This window comes from Odontesthes bonariensis, chromosome 10 (genome assembly GCF_027942865.1).
Source record: "Odontesthes bonariensis isolate fOdoBon6 chromosome 10, fOdoBon6.hap1, whole genome shotgun sequence".
NCBI classification, from domain to species: domain Eukaryota; kingdom Metazoa; phylum Chordata; class Actinopteri; order Atheriniformes; family Atherinopsidae; genus Odontesthes; species Odontesthes bonariensis.
The window spans coordinates 3,995,285-4,014,588 of NC_134515.1; the positions used below are offsets into that span (position 1 = coordinate 3,995,285).

Sequence of the window (19,304 nt, forward strand, 5' to 3'; positions counted from 1 at the left end):
ATATGACTCAAAACAATTTGTTTTCAAGACTTTTTCATTTAACAAGATATTCCAGATGTATTGTATTAATACAAGTCCCTATATCTGGCTGAAATGGTGCTTGTTAGGCAGTTGTGTCTTATATTAAGTGTAATGAGATACTCAATGAGACCAATATACTTGGTAAGATTTAGATTTTTTCCAGTGCACAGCCTGAATCTGTTATCTGCTTTGTGTAGCGAGTCAGCATTAAGATTAAGATGATAGTTCTGCATTATGTGGTGAGGATGATGGTCGACCCTGTTTATGCTCACACACACACGAGCTCTAATGTGGTGTTTTCTGACTTTATTCCACAGAGCCGCAGGGCGCACAATATCGACCTGAATGGGGCCGTGGTCATCTTCGATGAAGCTCACAATGTGGTAAGATGAGTTTATTCAAGAAAAAGGAGTAAACCCAGAGACTGATATCACGGCCTCTTCATACGCCGAGTTAAGCCCCGCCTTCTCTTAAAGATGCAGTGCTTTACTTCATGATAACCACAAAATGAACGAGTGTGACCGTAGATGTAGAGACTCAGGTGGTAACCATGGAGATAGGTTAGACGAACCAAACCCTTCAAACACGCCGAGCGTCCCATCTGATCACATTTCTGCTGTCTGCAGGAGAAGACGTGCGAGGAGTCGACGTCCTTTGACCTGACGCCGTACGACATGGCCTCAGCCATCGCCGCCGTGGACCGGCTGCTGGCGGAGCAGGCCGAAGAAGCTTCTGTCAGCGAAGACTCCAACGTGGAGTCCCTCGGCTCCGGTCTGATCTCTCACTGACGCACTTTAGTGTTAGAAACAAGGATGTTAAACTCTCTATTAACCGCTTCTGTTCACGGTGAAGGTTAAAGGGACAGTTCGCCTCTTTTCACATGAAGCTGTATGACATCCCATATCAGCAACATCATTTCTGAACATCTTCTTACCCCCTGCTGCGTCCTGTGAGCAGAGTTCCAGCCTCGTTTTGGTGTTGATGAAGGTAGTCCGGCTAGTTGGCTGGGGTTTAAAAGATAAAGCGTCTTGCTTCTCAAAACAATATGCGTTCAACAGAGTAATACATTTGCATCAAAAAATGGTTCTCCAGGAAAAAGTCAGACCTCACAATCTCTTGGCCCTATTTTCTCTCCCTTCGTATCACTGCCTGCTGCCGCCTGCCGCGCCTGTTACGGTGATTGCTGCTCGGAAGCATGATGGTGTGGTGTGCCTACCCCGAGCAATTTTGAGGTCTGTACTCTGTTGAACGCATATTATTTTGAGAAGCAAAACGCTTTATTTTTTAAACCCCAGCCAACTAGCCAGAGTACATTACATTACCTTACGGTCATTCTGCAGACGCTTTTATCCAAAGCGACTTACAATAAGTGTGTTCCACATCGGTAGGCAAAAGAACTTCAGGTCACAAGAAATCACAAGTGCATTTCCTTCCAAAACCAAACAGCTAAGAGGATAACTAGTGCCAGAGTAAGTGGAGTAAGTTAGGTACCGAGACAAATGGGAAGACAATTTAGGAAACAATAAGTGCGTAAGGAGCTGGGACGAAACAGGTGATGTCCTCAGAGGGCGGATCAGGGTAGTGTTTCCTGAAGAGATGGTTTGCAGCCTGCGGCCAAAGATGGGCAGCGACTCAGCTGTCCTGACATCAGTCGTGAGATCGTTCCACCATCGGGGCGCCAGAACAGAGAAAAGCCGTGACCGTGTGGATGGTGCGCAGGGGCCGCTGAGTGAGGGGGCAGCCGGCCGCCTGGAGGCCGCAGAGCGAAGTGGTCGGGCGGGGGTGTAGGGCTGGACCATAGCCTGGAGGTATGAAGAAGCTGATCCTTCCACTGCCCTGTAGGCCAGCACCAGAGTCTGAAAGTGGATGCTGCAGCTACAGGGAGCTACTGTAGAGAGCGGAGAAGGGGAGTGGTGTGGGAGAACTTGCAATAACGTTCTCCCACACTAATGACTACCTTCATCAACGCCAAAACGAGGCTGGAACTCTGCTCACAGGACGCAGCAGGGGGTAAGAAGATGTTCATAAATGATGTTGCTGATATGGGATGTCATACAGCTTCATGTCAAAAGAGGCGAACTATCCCTTTAACCACCGTCGTTATTCATTCACTGGGTTTTATCTGTTTATTGATTTATTTATTTTATTTTTTTTGTCTTTGTTTCAGGTTTGAACATACAAAGCGTTGCTAAAATCAAACGTGAGTATTCTTCCTGAAGACCATAAATCAGCAAATATGTTCCTGATTCCTGATCATGACGTCAGTTCGTCTGCTTTGACAGAGATGTTGTTGAATCTGGAAGCCGCCATCGATTCCTACGACGTTCCAAGTGACAAAGGCATCACAAAGCCTGGAATGTAGGTGTAGATTTCCTTTTATGGGCCAGTCTAACGTCTTTCTGTCCACTCTTAACCTCTGAACACGCACTCATCAAACAGCTGGAGACAGAAACGAGCTGTTTTCCAGCCTGATCGACCATCGGTCTCTTATTTCTGATTCTAACAACAGACTTGTTTGGTTTTTAAAGTCACATTATGGCTCCTGTTATGCACACAGAACTGAAAAAGATGAGGCAGTGAAGCGTCCAACTCATTTAAAATCTAACCCACTCTCTGCGTTTACGTGTAAAATGAGATTTTTCTGTTTCCTCTGGTCTGAATCAGCTTCATTTATGAGCTGCTGGAGAGAGCCGCGCTGACCTATGGCTCCAAGACGGCGTTCTACGAGGCTCTGGAGCAGGTCACCGGATACTTGGCAGGACGTCAGTGTGGCTTCATTTCTTCTTTTTTTTTTTGCTTCTCGAATACACGTCCCTTCTCATTTTGTTTGGTTTAAGATAAAGTCATTAATGAAGTTTCCTGATAATCACAATTAAATTCTCAGCAGTTTTATGGTAGTCCATTTACCTTTTTACATGCACACTGGAAAAAATGCCCCTCCAAAAATAAGTAAAAAAAACAACAAATAAAAGACGTTTTTGCTTGAAATAAGCAAAAAAATCTGCCAATGGAACTAGTGAAAATCGGCTTGTCAAGATTTCTTCAAATAAGATGTGATATTTGGGACTTTTGAGATAAAAGTGATCTTGAAATTAGCTTAAAAACCTCTTCATATGTAAAAAAAAAAAAAGCTTGTTTCATATGATGTGACTCAAAACAATTTGTTTTCAAGACTTTTTCATTTAACAAGATATTCCAGATGTATTTTCTTCAAACAAGTCCCTATATCTGACTGAAATGGTACTTGTTAGGCAGTTGTGTCTTATATTAAGTCTAATGAGATACTCAATGAGACCAATATAGGTAAGATTTAGATTTTTTCCTGACATTAGATGTTCAGCTGTTTGAAACACTAACAAATGAGTTCTGCGGCTTGTTTCTCATCAGAACCCGGAATATTCCTCAATACGAGTGGGCTGCAGAAACTGGCCGATATCATACAGGTACTCTGATGAGGTTTTAGGAATACTTTGACTTGTTTTTTTAGTTTGAGATGATTGTGTGAGGTTGTTTATGCAGCAATATGATTTTTTGTTAAAAGGACAGTTCGCCTCTTTTGACATGAAGCTGTATGACATCCCATATCAGCAACATCATTTATGAACATCTTCTTACCCCCTGCTGCGTCCTGTGAGCAGAGTTCCAGCCTCGTTTTGGTGTTGATGAAGGTAGTCCGGCTAGTTGGCTGGGGTTTAAAAAATAAAGCGTTTTGCTTCTCAAAACAAAATGCGTTCAACAGAGTAATACATTTGCATCACAAAATGGTTCTCCAGGAAAAAGTCAGACCTCACAATCTCTTGGCCCTATTTTCTCTCCCTTCGTATCACTGCCTGCTGCCGCCTGCCGACAGCCGCACCTGTTACGGTGTTTGCTGCTCAGTCTGCACAGCAGGCAGTGATACGAAGGGAGAGAAAATAGGGCCAAGAGATTGTGAGGTCTGACTTTTTCCTGGAGAACCATTTTGTGATGCAAATGTATTACTCTGTTGAACGCATATTGTTTTGAGAAGCAAAACGCTTTATTTTTTAAACCCCAGCCAACTAGCCGGACTACCTTCACCAACGCCAAAACGAGGCTGGAACTCTGCTCACAGGACGCAGCAGGGGTAAGAAGATGTTCATAAATGATGTTGCTAATATGGGATGTCATACAGCTTCATGTTAAAAGAGGCGAACTGTCCCTTTAACTACTGACAAACTGTCTAAAGCCGGCTGAACACATCGTTTCTGCTTTGTTTTATCCTCACAAACGGATGAAATGTAGAAACGATAGCGCATTAAATCATCTTTTGCATTCCCTGTGATGAATGTCCTGTTCTGTGACTTTTCCTTTCTTCTCCGGCTCTCAGCTGGTGTTTTGTGGTGAACCGTCAGAAAGTGACAGAGAGAAGCAGATGCAGTTCAACACCGCTCATTTTAAGGTCTGTTCTCTAAAAACCACACAGAAATATTCGTCTTTCCCTTCACATAAATGTTCATCAGTCAGGGTCACGTACTGTTCATTTAGGCAAGGCAAGGCTAGTTTATCTGTACGGCACAATTCAACAACAAGGTGATTCAAAGTGCTTTACAGATACATTAAAACAGTAGAAATAAAAAGCATGATTTAAGTTTTAAACAAAAAAGAAAGAAATAAGAACAATAGATAGAATCGGATCAAATCATGAGTTAAAATGTGGTTAAATTTTGAAATTCAAGCTTCAGATTTGGAGCTTTATCCAAACGCAGCTGAAAATAGGTGTGTCTTCAGCCTGGACTTAAACACACTGAGTGTTTCAGCTGATCTGAGGCTATTTAGTCTATAAAAAGTCTGAAAGCGTGGGAGAAAATGGCCCAGCATGTGCAAGCATCATCATTAAATCACCAGCTTGGAGCTTGAATATTTAGTAACAATCTTGCTGTACGTGACAGATGTTCGTAAAATCTTAGTAAATGTTTGACATATCATCCCGATAAGTGACTGGAACTGCTCATAAATGACATCTGGACTAATTTATGAACTGATTGCTTGCTTGGTCGTGTGTTTGGCTCAGGTTCACATCCATAAGGACACCAGCCATAATAAGAGGAAACAGAGCACCGACCTGTGGGCTTCGTCTTCATCCAAGAAACAAGGTGATTGTGCTCTCTCTTTTAGGGGTAATCTTTCTAAGTTCTTTAAGATTTTCCACCCCAGCCTGTAAATAACCCGTAAAGGAGAAAAAGCCACACCCAGCACTTTCATGAGGGTTTGAGGGCAAGTTTTAACTGAAGGATGCGTCACAATGAGCTCTACACAGGCAGAGGTGGGTAGAGCAGCCAAAAACTGGACTCAAGTAAAAGTACTGTTACTTCAGAATAATATGACTAAAGTAAAAGTAAAAAGTAGTCATCCAAATAGTTACTTGAGTAAGAGTAAAAAGGTGCTCGGTGAAAAAACTACTCAAGTACTGAGTAACTGTTGAGTAACGTCTGATTTATTTGTTAACACAAGCATTCAATCAGACAGACAAAAATACTAAATAATCATCTTTAGGCAAATTAGAGTTCATCCCATTGATAAAATAAATTAAAATGAATTAATAAATTACAAAATAGCTTAAATTAAAAATAATCCAGGTAAATTCAAGAACTTCAATAAAAAACCAGAGACTTAGGAAATGTTTAAAACATATGTAACCCATATGTAACCTAAAAAACAAACATTCACCTATCCATGGGGGAAAAACGAGTTTAGGAAACTTAGCGCTACATGTTTCCTCAAGTTAGATGTTGAGTTTCTGCTGAAATGTGCGTTTGTTTTGGTTGACACAGAAGACACATAATGTAGCTGCTGTTTCTCACTCTTTGTAAGGTAAACATGCTTTCAGTATGAGGCCTCGTCTGCGTCTTCATTTCCCACCGTTGGTTCTGACATTTTTCATCTGTTTCTTTGTTTGTTTGCTACGACTGCTAATGCTAAAGCTAACCCGTCCCGCCGCTGAGATTGAGTACGGTCACGTGACCAGACTGCACGGCTGCGTCTGATTGGTGGAACACAGTCAGGTGGTAGAGCCTTTGGCGGAAGTCTCTCTCTCTGTCAGAATAAAACATTAAAATGAGGCGTACGCGGGGGGATAAAAATAATGAGGCGTAGAATACCAAAGAGGTAAGAAGAAAAGTAACCAGCTCATTGTAGCCTAATGTAGCGGAGTAAGAGGACAGCTTCTGCTGCACACATCTACTCAAGTAAAAGTAAAAAGTATAGAGATTTAAAACTACTCCTAGAAGTATAATTATTTCAAACACTTACTCAAGTAAATGTAACTCGTTACTACCCACCTCTGATCACAGGTGTGCACTTCTTCAAATGATTTCTACACCTGTCACAGGCAATAACTGCCTTCTGCATGATTAATGCGTCTGCGTTAGGACGGTTATAGACGTGGTTGCGTTCAAAACCGCATACTTCTCCCACTACTCATACTAACTTTTTGAGTTAGTATGCGAGTTTGAGTAAGCGAGAAGTTCCCGGATGCATACTAGATTCTCCGAAATGTTGGGTATGCATCATGAGGTTACTACTCATACTCAAACTACCCAAGATGCAACGTAACGTGACGTCGCCGATCGTCATTTCCTGTCAAAACGGCAGTTTCAAGCTAGCTACAACGAGGGTAGGTTCACTTCCTGTTTTCAAAACAAAAGCACCAATTGTATGGTAATGGCTTTCCCTATGATAAAAGGCAACGGGTATTTTATTTTGTGAAAATAACAGGAAGTGCGTTGCTCACTGCGGCTAGCTTTAGTAGCGCCGAATTCATGGGAACAAAATTGTAAACAGCCGGTATTTTGTCAGGTTTTCAACACGTTGGGGATCTAAACGACTACTTTCTCACCTGAAAATGTTTCAAATGTTGCTAAAGTTTACAGAGTTTAGAGCTTAAGAGAAATCAGCTTCAGGCCGGCTGATTTCGGCTCGGGCAGGAGCGCAATGCATTGTGGGTAAACGCTCTGCATACTGTCTGATCGATGAGTATGCAGTATGCGGTTTCGAACACAGCCATGGTTAGTTAGAAACATTTAGAGCAACACGACACTCCCACAGGAGACGAGGCAGAAACTGGCAAAAGGAAGAGAGCCGTAAAGAGAATCAGAACTGTAAAACAAGTTGAACTTTTCTTTCAGCCTCAGGTGACACGATTTTCCAACAGATTTCAGTTCTGGACGGTTTTCAGTGTAACTGACTGCATTAAGAGGCTCGGATGTGCACGGTTATCTCCATAAAGGCTTTACGAGGACGAACCTGCTGAAAGTTTCTCTGTTCTTCTTCTCTGTGCACGTTGCAGGCAACATTCTGAGCTACTGGTGCTTCTCTCCCGGCTTCAGCATGCAGGACCTGGAGAGTCAGGGCGTTCGCTGCATCATTCTGACCAGCGGGACCCTCTCTCCTCTGTCCTCCTTCACCTCTGAGATGAGGATGTACGTCACCACAGCCTCTCTTTAGTGATTCATTAGGAAGCAACTCTCTGTGTCAAAGGTTTACAGCAAGTGGAGCTGAAGACCGTCGTCTCTTTTCAAACGATCCCCCCAGGATGCGACCGGTTCTCTGAATTTCATCTGAATGGCGTCCAGTTGTTTCAGCTCGTCTGCTTAAAGTCACACTTTAAGATTCATTAATTAAAAAAAAATCATTCATTTCTGCACAAATTTAAAAAGAAAAGATCTCTAAAATACATTTAACTCTAATGATGCTTCAATTTACAGCAGAAAAAGTTGAAATCCAACCAGAACATTGCTGTTATTTTCCAGTTTTATCACCTCTGCCTTGGCTTAATGTGTGATCCTGATCTGCAGTTAGATTTATGGAACCAGCAGCTGTTGACCTGTAATAAGAAGTTTGTTCATCAATAATAAAGCAAAAAGGATTTCACTGCCACACAAACATGAACCAACACTGTAGAAGCCCAGAACTCTGATGCTCCTGAGCTCAGCAGAAATGTCCCTTTCAGCACTTAAATTCTCAGAATTAAAAGAATAAATCAACTACACAGGCAGCCACTTTGAAATTAAAGGGACAGTTCGCCTTTTTTGACATGAAGCTGTATGATATCCCATATCAGCAACATCATTTATGAACATCTTCTTACCCCCTGCTGCGTCCTGTGAGCAGAGTTCCAGCCTCGTTTTGGTGTTGATGAAGGTAGTCCGGCTAGTTGGCTGGGGTTTAAAAAATAAAGCGTTTTGCTTCTCAAAGCAATATGTGTTCAACAGAGTAATACATTTGCATCACAAAATGGTTCTCCAGGAAAAAGTCAGACCTCACAATCGCTTAGCCCTATTTTCTCTCCCTTCGTATCACTGCCTGCTGCCGACAGCCGCGCCTGTTACAGTGTTTGCTGCTCGGTCTGCACAGCAGGCAGTGATACGAAGGGAGAGAAAATAGGGCCAAGCGATTGTGAGGTGTGACTTTTTCCTGGAGAACCATTTTGTGATGCAAATGTATTACTCTGTTGAACGCATATTGTTTTGAGAAGCAAAACGCTTTATTTTTTAAACCCCAGCCAACTAGCCGGACTACCTTCATCAACACCAAAACGAGGCTGGAACTCTGCTCACAGGACGCAGCAGGGGGTAAGAAGATGTTCAGAAATGTTGCTAGTATGGTATGTTATACAGCTTCATGTTAAAAGAGGCGAACTATCCCTTTAACGTTATTTCCACTTTCTCAGCTTTATTTTCTCACCTAAATCAAGTCATTAAATCACCGGGATTCATCAAATTTGAACCCGTTGAGCTGTCAGACACGAGTTCTTCTGGAGTTGTGTGAATCCTTCTCTGTCTTCCTCTTCAGAAACTTCCCCGTGCGGCTGGAGAACGGTCACGTGATCGAGCGGGATCAGATCTTTGTCACCGTCATCGACCGCGGCCCCGATGGCGTGCACCTGAGCTCAGCGTTCGACAGAAGGTTGGCGTTCTGATCGGTGTTTTCTCATCTTCGGAGGGTTTGTTTACCCTGATGTTGTCTTTATATTGACCAGTTTTCCTTCTGTGACAGGTTTATTCCTGAGAACATGGCATCTTTAGGCAACACTGTCGGTAAGCTCTCACTAAACTGAAGGATTTGATTCTGTGTTTTCTCCTTAAAATCATTAAAAACATGAACCGCTCTACAGCTAAAATGAGTTCTTAAATGTCCAGAAAAACAAGGTTCTGCTCTTATTTAATGTGCATTTAGCTCATTTAAAACGGCTTCTTTGCTAAGTTGTCTGTTCTGTGTGGACACAACACTGGTTCATCCCTTGAGTTAGGAGCCTTTTTCCTGCCTGAATGGTTCACAGGTCAGAGTTCAGGGGCTTAACAAAGAAAAAACACATTCCTGTGAAGATGCTCAGGTACAAGGACTGAAGTTGAGTGAAGAAGCAGAAAAACTCTGAAAGAAAATCTAAAGAAATGTGGTTTGATCAGGACTTTTTGAACAGTATTTTATGTAAATGTACTTTATTTATACGGCCCTTTACAGACAATCCTTACGATGTACCAAAGTGCTTTAAAGCAGGTAATAAATACGATGGGGCGAGGCCGTTAAGAGCTTTAAAAACAAACATTAAAAAGTTTAAAATCAGTTCTATAAAGGACAGGAAGCCAATAATAAAATTAGTTTATAATAAATCAAACTTTGTTCTGGATACATAAATAATTTTCAGCTAAAATCTCTTGTTGAACAGGATTTTTGTGTTTCTTTGCATAATTTTGTCAGCAGTGTGAGATTTTTCTTGGGATTTGGACATGAATGCGTTTGCTTGGTTTCCTCCTCAGCGAACCTCAGCCGTGTGGTTCCTCACGGCCTGCTGGTGTTCTTCCCTTCCTTCCCTTTAATGGAGAAAACCCTGGAGTTCTGGAGAGTGAGTCAAACTCAGCCGTTATCCGTGTTGGGAAACCTTTTTGGCTCCTACGATGTTTGAATTGACCGTATTTTCGTCTCGTCTCTGAAGGCTAACGGACACGCAGACCGCATCGAGAATGTGAAGCCCATGTTTGTTGAACCCAAAGGGAAGGGCACCTTTAATGAGGTGATTATTCAGCTTTTATTCACTTTTCTTTCACAGTTTCCTGTCCTAAACGCTCATCTGTTTGCCTGTGTTTTAGGTTATTGATGGATATTACAGCAAAGTCAATGATCCGGCGTCTAAAGGTGGAAGTTTCTTTGCTGTGTGTCGAGGGAAGGTGAGGACATGTCTGAACTTTTACCTGGAAGGATTCAGAGGAATGTTCTGGATGTTTTTGTGGCCGTTACATCGAGTATAAACGCCACATTTTCCTCAGGCCAGCGAGGGCTTAGACTTTGCCGACACCTTCGGCCGGGCCGTCATCATCACCGGCCTTCCTTTCCCTCCTCGGATGGACCCCCGAGTCATCCTGAAGATGCAGTTTTTAGACGAGATGAGCAGAAAGAAAACTCCCGGGATGAGGGTGAGGGAGAGCTGATGTCTGATTTTTAAACGGTTTGGTGGCTCGGTCGAGTCAAAGGTTTAACCCTCATACCTGATTTAAAATGCAACTTAATTTCTGAACGGGGACACTTTGGTCCCCTTTTAAAACAACTTAAAAACATCATATGTTAATATTTTTTTCTGCTTTTTTTTCATAAATCTTTTATTCCACTTCAGTTCTGACCATAACTACCAAGTTTTCAATAATTTTCAAAAATGTAACCCTTTAAATACTGGTTTATATGATGTAAACGCCAATTTCTGTAAAAAAAAAAACAAAAAAAACCCCACAAAAACTGCTATATTTTCAATATATAGAATGCAAAGTGAAATTGTTGAGTAGGGATAATTATGGTCTGGGATATGTCAGTGATCAGCAAAAACATTGATTTTTAGGGATTTTTAATTTTTTTGCTATGTTTGATTAAAAAAATAAATAAAAAAAACTCCTTAATTTCTGAAAAGGGACATTTTTGGCCCCTTTTAAAACAACCTAAAAACATCATATATTAATATTTTTACCCACTTTTTTTCCATAAATCTTTTATTCCACTTCAGTTCTGATCATAACTACCAAGTTTTCGATTATTTTTAAAAAAAATTAACCCTTTAGATGCCAATTTATACTTTTTAGCCCAAATTTTAATCCTTTAGGTGCCAGTATTTTCAAAATATGGAATGCAAAGTGGAATTATTGAGTAGGGATAATTATGGTCTGGGATATGTCAATGATTAGCAACAACATTGATTTTTAGGGATTTTAAATTTTTTTGTTACGCCTGATTTTTATTAAAAAAAAATAAATAAAAAATAAATAAAAACTCCTTAATTTCTGAAAAGGGACATTTTTGTCCACCAATGAAAAATTGCATTGTATATGATGTGTGTTTGAAAATCAAAAAAATTGTCAAAAATGCACAACTGGACCCAATATGATGAGTATCACTATTTTCAGTGTGAAATTACAGGAGAAAGTTCACCCCAAGTGGAGAAAAATGTCCTCTAACAGGGATTAGGGTTAAACCGGTGATTGTTTTCTGTGTGTGTGGTCAGTACTTATCAGGGCAGGAGTGGTACAAACAGCAGGCCTTCAGGGCCGTGAACCAGGCCATCGGCAGAGTGATCCGACACAAGGAGGACTATGGAGCCATCTTCCTGTGCGATCAGAGGTCAGACTCATCACACACTCATCCAGAGTCAGAGTTTAAGTTCACTGGTGTCGTCAGATTGGTTCTGAGTAGGGACGTCCCGATCCGATCACCTGGTTTCATCCCGATCAGCGATCGGATATGTAGCCTATCTATATATGTAAATTTATTAGGGACCGAGCAGTGAAACTGCAAGGACCCTATTGTATCTTTAAGGTTTATTATTATTCTGTCGTATTATTCTTTGCAAAAGGTGCTCGAAAACTGTTGAAATTCTGCAAGCGCCACCTGCCAGTCAAACTTTATATTTTTGGGAGTCCCTCATTGACTCTGTAGCGCCCCCCAGCGTTGACAGGGTGGACGTGTGTGCCAAGTTTCATGACTTTGCGATGATGATAAGGCTTTCAAATCACAAATGCCATCACACGATTTTCACCGCCTGGCCACGCCCACACCGTTCAGAGTTTGGAAAAGTTTCTCCATGATCCCCCCCCCCCCATGTCTTAAGAGTAACCTGGCCAAGTTTGGAGTCTGTAGTATTAAATCTGTAGGAGGAGTTGGAAGTCAAAATGTTATATGTGCGCGTTCAGGCTGGGTCCAGCATTCACCGTATAAAGTTTGGGACAGATTGGATAATGTATGTGGGAGTTATAAGCGACTTAATTTTTTATGGCGAGTCATCGAACTTTGAGGCGTCGCCACGCCCTTTAAGTCTTGAAAAAGTTGCCCAATGATTCTTTCCCCCCATGTCTTAAGAGTAACCTGGCCAAGTTTGAAGTCTGTAGCATTAAATCTGTAGGACGAGTTCGATCATATGCAAGGTGTGGAATCGGTCAAAAATGGCACCAAAACGCACCTTCCATCCAAAATGGCCGCCTTCCTGTGGACGTGGCACCATGGCGGCATGAGACTTTTTCGTGCGCCTGGGCATGATGAATGAGTGTACCGAATTTCGGTGTCCCACGCGAAACTAACCCCAATGCGGGCACCATTTTTAAGCACCGTAGGGGGCGCTACAGAGTCAATGAGCGACTCCCAAAAATATAAAGTTTAGATTCTTTCATGTCGTCGACCGGCAGGTGGCGCTCGCAAAATTTCAAGAGTTTTCGAGCACGTTTTGCAAAAAAATAATAGTAACTCCTTCAGACTCGAGTCTGTTTTGGGTAGAAATGAGCTGGGATTTATAGTTATTGGAGCTAAAATAACGAGCCTTCGTGTTGAATTCTCAGACCACGTCCTGTAGCTCTGTGATGCTGCTGATGCTTTTCAGAGTAATAATCTGGCTTTTTCCCGCAGGTTTAAAAGCTCTGATGCTCGGGCGCACCTTCCATCGTGGGTGAAGCCCTACGTGCGCCTCTACGACGGCTTCGGGAACGTGGTCCGCGACGTCTCGCAGTTCTTCAGAGTGGCCCAGAAGCTGGTCGGTTTCAGCCTTTTTAAAGTGATACTCCGGAGTAGATTCACCCTGGGGTCATTTGAACCGTGACATCCAGCCAAGTAGCCCACCCGCAGTTTTTTCGATCTTGGCTGAACATCAGCTGAGTTACTGAGTTATCCCGAATAGCTTAGTACAAGGGTTAATGGACCCTGGCAGTATCTCCAAAATTACCACACTAAAATCACATGCCATGACACCAAACTTCTACAGTAGTACAAATATGGTCTGTACTCACCAAACGATGCATTTGGAAGTTTGAAAATAGTCCAGGAGTTTATTATTATCAACACAAGCCTGATAGCTTCTCTGCTGCTAAAGCTGCGTCGACGTCACTTCCTTGATCTGGGAGCTTCAAAGTAAGATGAGGGTTGATCTACTACTGTAGACAACAAAGCAAGGCTGCTCAATTTCTCCATTGATAAAATAAATTCACAACTCTACAACATAAAAATTCATAAAAAACATGTAGAATATAGCATATACTTTGTTGTCTACAGTAGTAGATCAACCCTCATCTTACTTTGAAGCTCCCAGCTCCCAGAAGTGACGTCGACGCAGCTTTAGCAGCAGAGAAGCTATCAGGCTTGTGTTGATAATAATAAACTCCTGGACTATTTTCAAACTTCCAAATGCATCGTTTGGTGAGTACAGACCATATTTGTACTACTGTAGAAGTTTGGTGTCATGGCATGTGATTTTAGTGTGGTAATTTTGGAGATACTGCCAGGGTCCGTTAGCGCTTATAAGAAGCTATTCGGGATAACTCAGTAACTCAGCTGATGTTCAGCCAATATCGAAAAAACTGCGGGTGGGCTACTTGGCTGGATGTCACGGTTCAAATGACCCTAGGTTGAATCTACTCCGAAGTATCGCTTTAAGCCACGGTGGGGTTCCTCTGGGCTTCTCGGTAGTTTTTAACACTTCTGTGTGGTTGTTTTCTGACGTGTCAGCGACCTGTTGTGGGGAAGGCGGCGGCGGCGGACGGCTGTGCGGCGCCGTGTTCGCCCAACGCTGAAACCTCCAGCTCCACCTGCTGCTCCTCCTCCTCCCAAAGCTCCCAAACCCAGAAGGCCAAGGTGCTGGACGCCCACCTTCCCAGCCTGAAGCGGAGGAGACTCAGTGAGTTTGAGGATAAATGTTTCAATTCTCATTTTACTCCTAAAACGTTTGAGAGAAAAATGTTTTAGTCTTAATCTAAACCAGGGATGGGCAACTGGCGGCCCGGGGGCCGCACACGGCCCTCGTCCTCACTCAGTACGGCCCGCAAATAGATCAATAATAATTAAAAAAAAAACAAAAAACTTGTAATTATACTGTTAACCGATAGAGGGCGCGCCATACGCAAACGATAGCGGGGCCCGGGCCGCTTTCCGCAACAGCGAATAGGAAAGTCAAGAGCCATGGCCACTAGCAGTGGCAAAAAGAGAAAACTTGACCGAGAAAATCACATTTTTCAGCCAAAATGGGAAGAAGAATACCTCTTCAGTTTTGTTCTTTGTTATGAAGGAGTTCAAATTCCTTTTTTGCACTTTTTTTTAAGCAAATGTTTTGTCTTTGTTGCTTATTAAGGACGTGTTCAAATGCATTTATATGCAGAAAATAGTTGTATGTTGGTGCAATAAACATACAGATATAAATTCATATAAAATGTGTTCTTATTGAGAATCATTTGTAGCGTCTCATGTCCAATTATTCGAAGTGCGTGGTCATGTTGGCCCTCCAATGATAGTGCTGAAAAAATGTTGGCCCTCTTTATTGTGGAAGTTGCCCATCCCTGATCTAAACCAACAAATGGAACTCAGGATGATATTCATACTTTTATTCAGCAGAAACTCTTTACACATATTAGCCTGAGAAATCAGAAGTAATGGGACAGCTGGAGTCTGACATTTATCCTGCACTGAAAAGTTCAGTTGACCTTTATCCAGAAAGAAGAAAGGTTCCTTCTGCTCGAGGTTTTTGCCTCAGAAGTCGTATGAAGATGAGAAAAATGTGTCTGAGAGCTGCAGGCCTGCAGGAGGACTGGAGATGAGCCACAGCGCACCCTGCTGTGATGCAGGAAGGGAAGTCTGGCACCTTCCTGCTGAGCCGGGCGGGAATCAGTCTTTGTGTTAAAGCATCAGATGGGAAAACCCTGTTTTTAAGAAGTCATGCTGTGTCCAATCTGTTTACAGCCGAGCTTAAAGGGATAGTTTGTCTCTTTTGACATGAAGCTGTGTGACATCCCATATCAGCAACATCATTTATGAACATCTTCTTACCCCCTGCTGCGTCCTGTGAGCAGAGTTCCAGCCTCGTTTTGGTGTTGATGAAGGTAGAGCTTAGATCGGTCCTAAAAAATCAAACCCGACCCTTTCCGAGCCCGGCCCGGCCTGGCACATTAACTGTAATTATGAGCCCGAGACCACTTTAAACCCGAACATTTCTTAATATGTGGGCCGTTATATCTGACGTTGTCAACGTTTTTTTGCTATCATAAGTTAGCGGCATGCTACACTTACTGCACTCCACAAAGCCGACACATACATTGTCACCACCCACGACTTGTTTAAAATATGTCCATACCTCCGACTCTCCTTGAAACTTTTAATTCTCCCGTTTTTATTTTTTTCTTTACTTCTTCAGGCTCCATGTTGCACGCCAGCCAATTCAGCACAGCAGGGCAGGCTCGGTGTTACGCTGGCCAGTGGAGGAAAACTGCGCATGACACATAGCCTTTTGCAATTTCGTAGTCTGACTTGTGCAACTTTGTATACATTAAGAATATTGTCTATAAAGAATATTTCGTCTAATTATTACATAATTTTGCCCGTACCAATTAAGCTAATAGTGATTTTTTAAAAAAAAAAAAAAAAAAAAGCTTGATCACGCCCGATCCGGTCCGACCCGAGGATAGTGGCGGGAAATATCAAGTTCGGGCTCGGGTGCGGGCAGAGAATCTAAACTCAAGATGAAGGTAGTCCGGCTAAAGCGTTTTGCTTCTCAGAACAATATGCGTTCAACAGAGTAATACATTTGCATCACAAAATCGTTCTCCAGGAAAAAGTCAGACCTCACAATCTCTTGGCCCTATTTTCTCTCCCTTCGTATCACTGCCTGCTGCCGCCTGCCGACAGCCGCGCCTGTTACGGTGTTTGCTGCTCGGTCTGCACTTCGGTCTGCACAGCAGGCAGTGATACGAAGGGAGAGAAAATAGAATCACCTGGTTGAATTGACTTGTTTCCCTTGTGATCAGATGACCACGGCAGAGCCAATGGGATCGCCAGAATCTGCATCGACTATGAGCACGAGGTGCGGGAGAGTCAGAGGAGGCCGGCCAACCTGCTGGACGCCCTGGAGCGAGGGGAGCGCCTCAGCGACGGAGACGGCGGCGCCGCCGTCAGAGAGGTAGCTTTACGTCAGAGATACTCATCAGAATCAGAATCAGAAAAGGTTTTATTGCCAAGTAATTTTTACATCACAAAGAATTTGGCCTGGTCTGTTTGGTTTCATGAAATCAAAAAATATAATAATAATAAAATAAAGTAATAAATGTAAAAAAATTTAAAATATATGTACAATTGTACTCATTGCGCGGCTCCTCAAGCTCTAATTGCCGGCTCGCATTCGCATAGTAGCTTATAACAATTTGGTAACAATAACAATAATTTTTTTCAAATAACACACAGCGAGTACTGCACAGTATTAATTATTTTTATTAAGTTTGCGTTTTTGTAGTATTAAGTATTTTTTATTAAGTATTAATTAAGGCTTAATGGTGTTTCCTAAAGGGGGAACTGTTAAACCTGGCAACGCAGCCCGCTTAAACCACCTCACACTTGACCGCAGAGCACGCTAGCTCCTTTAGCCAGCGCGAGATGCAGGCACAATGGATCGGTTTTTAATTAAAAAAGGGCAAAATCAGCACAAAAACCATGCTCATCCTGAATGTCTCACTATGATTACAACAACAAACTACAAATACAACATGAAGAAAGTCGAGGACATGCACGCCAGCTTCAGCTCATCCCAGTATTAAGATAAATGTGGTCTGAATTGAAAATGTATTGGCTGTGTTGTTATATTTATATGTAGAAATGCATATTTGTAAAAGGGGACTTTAGTATGTTGTGGTAAAAGTGGCTCTTCCCTTGATTTTGCTGCCAATGTGGCTCCTGTGAAAACAATAGTGAGTATCACTGTTTCACATGAAGCGAAATGAGATCTGGGAGAAGTGTCTGATTGAGTCCATGTGAGTCATCCTGCACATCGAGGTGTGACAGGTACTGTTGTGCTTTCTCTTTTGAAGGCGAGCCGTTTGTCCACGCTGGCTCTACAATACGACAAGAGGCTGGAGGAGGAGTTACGAGGGGGGAGGCGGAAGATAAAGCTGGTCCAAGATCAGGTTTGTGTGCTGATTTATTGCACGATGAGTTTCTGAGTCTGGAAACACACTGCTAAAGTATTTACTAGTTCCTGAGTTTGGGGAAAAACTGTGAGATTCCCTGAGAACGTAGCCCTTCAGCTCTGGCACCAACACGTAAGTTGATCACCTGATCACCAGTTGAGCTTTACTGGGAGACTCTTAAATCTTAAATCAGGTTTGTGCGGAAATAATCAAACTGAACAGACACCTCAAAACCTGAGACATTTGGGAGCTGCTGGCGTGATCGTAAAGACGGTCGAAGCAAAGAGAACGGAGCCGAGGAACAAGACCAAGAATTTGTTTTAATTTTCTTCAGATTTTTCTTTTTAAAGGGATAGTTCGCCTCTTTTGACATGAAGCTGTATGACATCCCATATCAGCAACATCATTTATGAACATCTTCTTACCCCCTGCTGCGTCCTGTGAGCAGAGTTCCAGCCTCGTTTTGGTGTTGATGAAGGTAGTCCGGCTAGTTGGCTGGGGTTTAAAAAATAAAGCGTTTTGCTTCTCAAAAGAATATGCGTTCAACAGAGTAATACATTTGCATCACAAAATGGTTCTCCAGGAAAAAGTAAGACCTCACAATCTCTTGGCCCTATTTTCTCTCCCTTCGAATCACTGCCTGCTGTGCAGACCGAGCAGCAAACACCGTAACAGGTGCGGCTGTCAGCAGCAGGCAGTGATACGAAGGGAGAGAAAATAGGGCCAAGAGATTGTGAGGTCTGACTTTTTCCTGGAGAACCATTTTGTGATGCAAATGTATTACTCTGTTGAACGCATATTGTTTTGAGAAGCAAAACGCTTTATTTTTTAAACCCCAGCCAACTAGCCGGACTACCTTCATCAACACCAAAACGAGGCTGGAACTCTGCTCACAGGACGCAGCAGGGGGTAAGAAGATGTTCATAAATGATGTTGCTGATATGGGATGTCATACAGCTTCATGTCAAAAGAGGCGAACTATCCCTTTAAGTTCAGATTTTTGTCTGATATTTCTTCTTATGTGTCTGTGTGTCTCACTGACTAATGAAATCTCTGCCAGGCTGCATATAAACATGTAAATAAAGCCAAATATTATGTCGTCATACACCGCTGGAAAGCTAAAGTTCTTCAGGTTCGAGTCGGCCGCTGACGCAGTAAACAGTTTTGGTGTTTTTCTTAATTCTTGCTGAAGAAGCCGAGCGTCTCTGAGGACGTGTCGGAGGAAGGCAAAGCCGGCAGGGCCAAGCAGTTCCTGGCAGACATGAAGAAGTCCCTGAGCAAGGTGAGCTTCGACCGCATCGTTCAGGCTCTGCAGAGCTACAAAACCTCCGACAACCTGCAGGTCCTGCTGACGGAGACGGCCGTCCTCACCGAGGACGCCAACACCCACAGTCTGCTCCGCGGTGCGTCTGCAAAGCTCTGATGCCCGCCTGCTTCACACCATACCGAGCATGAATACGACCGCTTTCATGCTGTGTTTCTGTTCCAGGTTTCTACCAGTTCGTGCGTCCGCATCACAAAAAGACGTTTGACGAGAAATGCCGGGAGCTGACCGGGCAGGGCTGCGGATACAAGGCCGACCACTCGCTGTCCAAGGACGAGAAGAAAGCCGTGATGAGTGGTAGGAACGGTTCAGAATGCATCTGTGATATGTTCAGAGAATATAAAGCCAGCAGAGCTCTGAGATCCAAGGACTCAGGTCAGCTGGTCCAGTCCAGAGTCCAGACTAAACATGGAGAAGCAGCACTTAGCTGTTATGCTGCAAACAAGTGGAACAAACTGCCAGTGGAGATTAAACTTTCACCAAATGGAGACATTTTTAAATCCAGGTTAAAAACATTTCTGTTCTCATGTGTCTAT

The 19,304-nt window shown here is 42.9% G+C and overlaps 1 protein-coding gene across 1 annotated transcript in view; it reads left to right on the plus strand.

Annotated features, from left to right (window-relative positions):
* The window catches only part of rtel1 (regulator of telomere elongation helicase 1), a 29,228-nt gene that overhangs the window by 6,338 nt on the left and 3,586 nt on the right, over nt 1-19,304 (plus strand). Inside the window, exons 8-29 of the mRNA XM_075475993.1 lie at nt 339-404; nt 648-792; nt 2,189-2,221; nt 2,304-2,379; nt 2,686-2,783; nt 3,409-3,464; nt 4,370-4,441; nt 5,054-5,135; nt 7,328-7,460; nt 8,833-8,946; nt 9,037-9,077; nt 9,798-9,883; nt 9,974-10,051; nt 10,128-10,205; nt 10,305-10,451; nt 11,525-11,640; nt 12,916-13,039; nt 14,008-14,176; nt 16,293-16,444; nt 17,346-17,441; nt 18,637-18,847; nt 18,934-19,065. Of these exons, the coding sequence (XP_075332108.1) occupies nt 339-404; nt 648-792; nt 2,189-2,221; nt 2,304-2,379; nt 2,686-2,783; nt 3,409-3,464; nt 4,370-4,441; nt 5,054-5,135; nt 7,328-7,460; nt 8,833-8,946; nt 9,037-9,077; nt 9,798-9,883; nt 9,974-10,051; nt 10,128-10,205; nt 10,305-10,451; nt 11,525-11,640; nt 12,916-13,039; nt 14,008-14,176; nt 16,293-16,444; nt 17,346-17,441; nt 18,637-18,847; nt 18,934-19,065 (2,305 nt within the window). The remainder of the gene's footprint in view (nt 1-338; nt 405-647; nt 793-2,188; nt 2,222-2,303; nt 2,380-2,685; nt 2,784-3,408; nt 3,465-4,369; nt 4,442-5,053; nt 5,136-7,327; nt 7,461-8,832; nt 8,947-9,036; nt 9,078-9,797; nt 9,884-9,973; nt 10,052-10,127; nt 10,206-10,304; nt 10,452-11,524; nt 11,641-12,915; nt 13,040-14,007; nt 14,177-16,292; nt 16,445-17,345; nt 17,442-18,636; nt 18,848-18,933; nt 19,066-19,304) is intronic.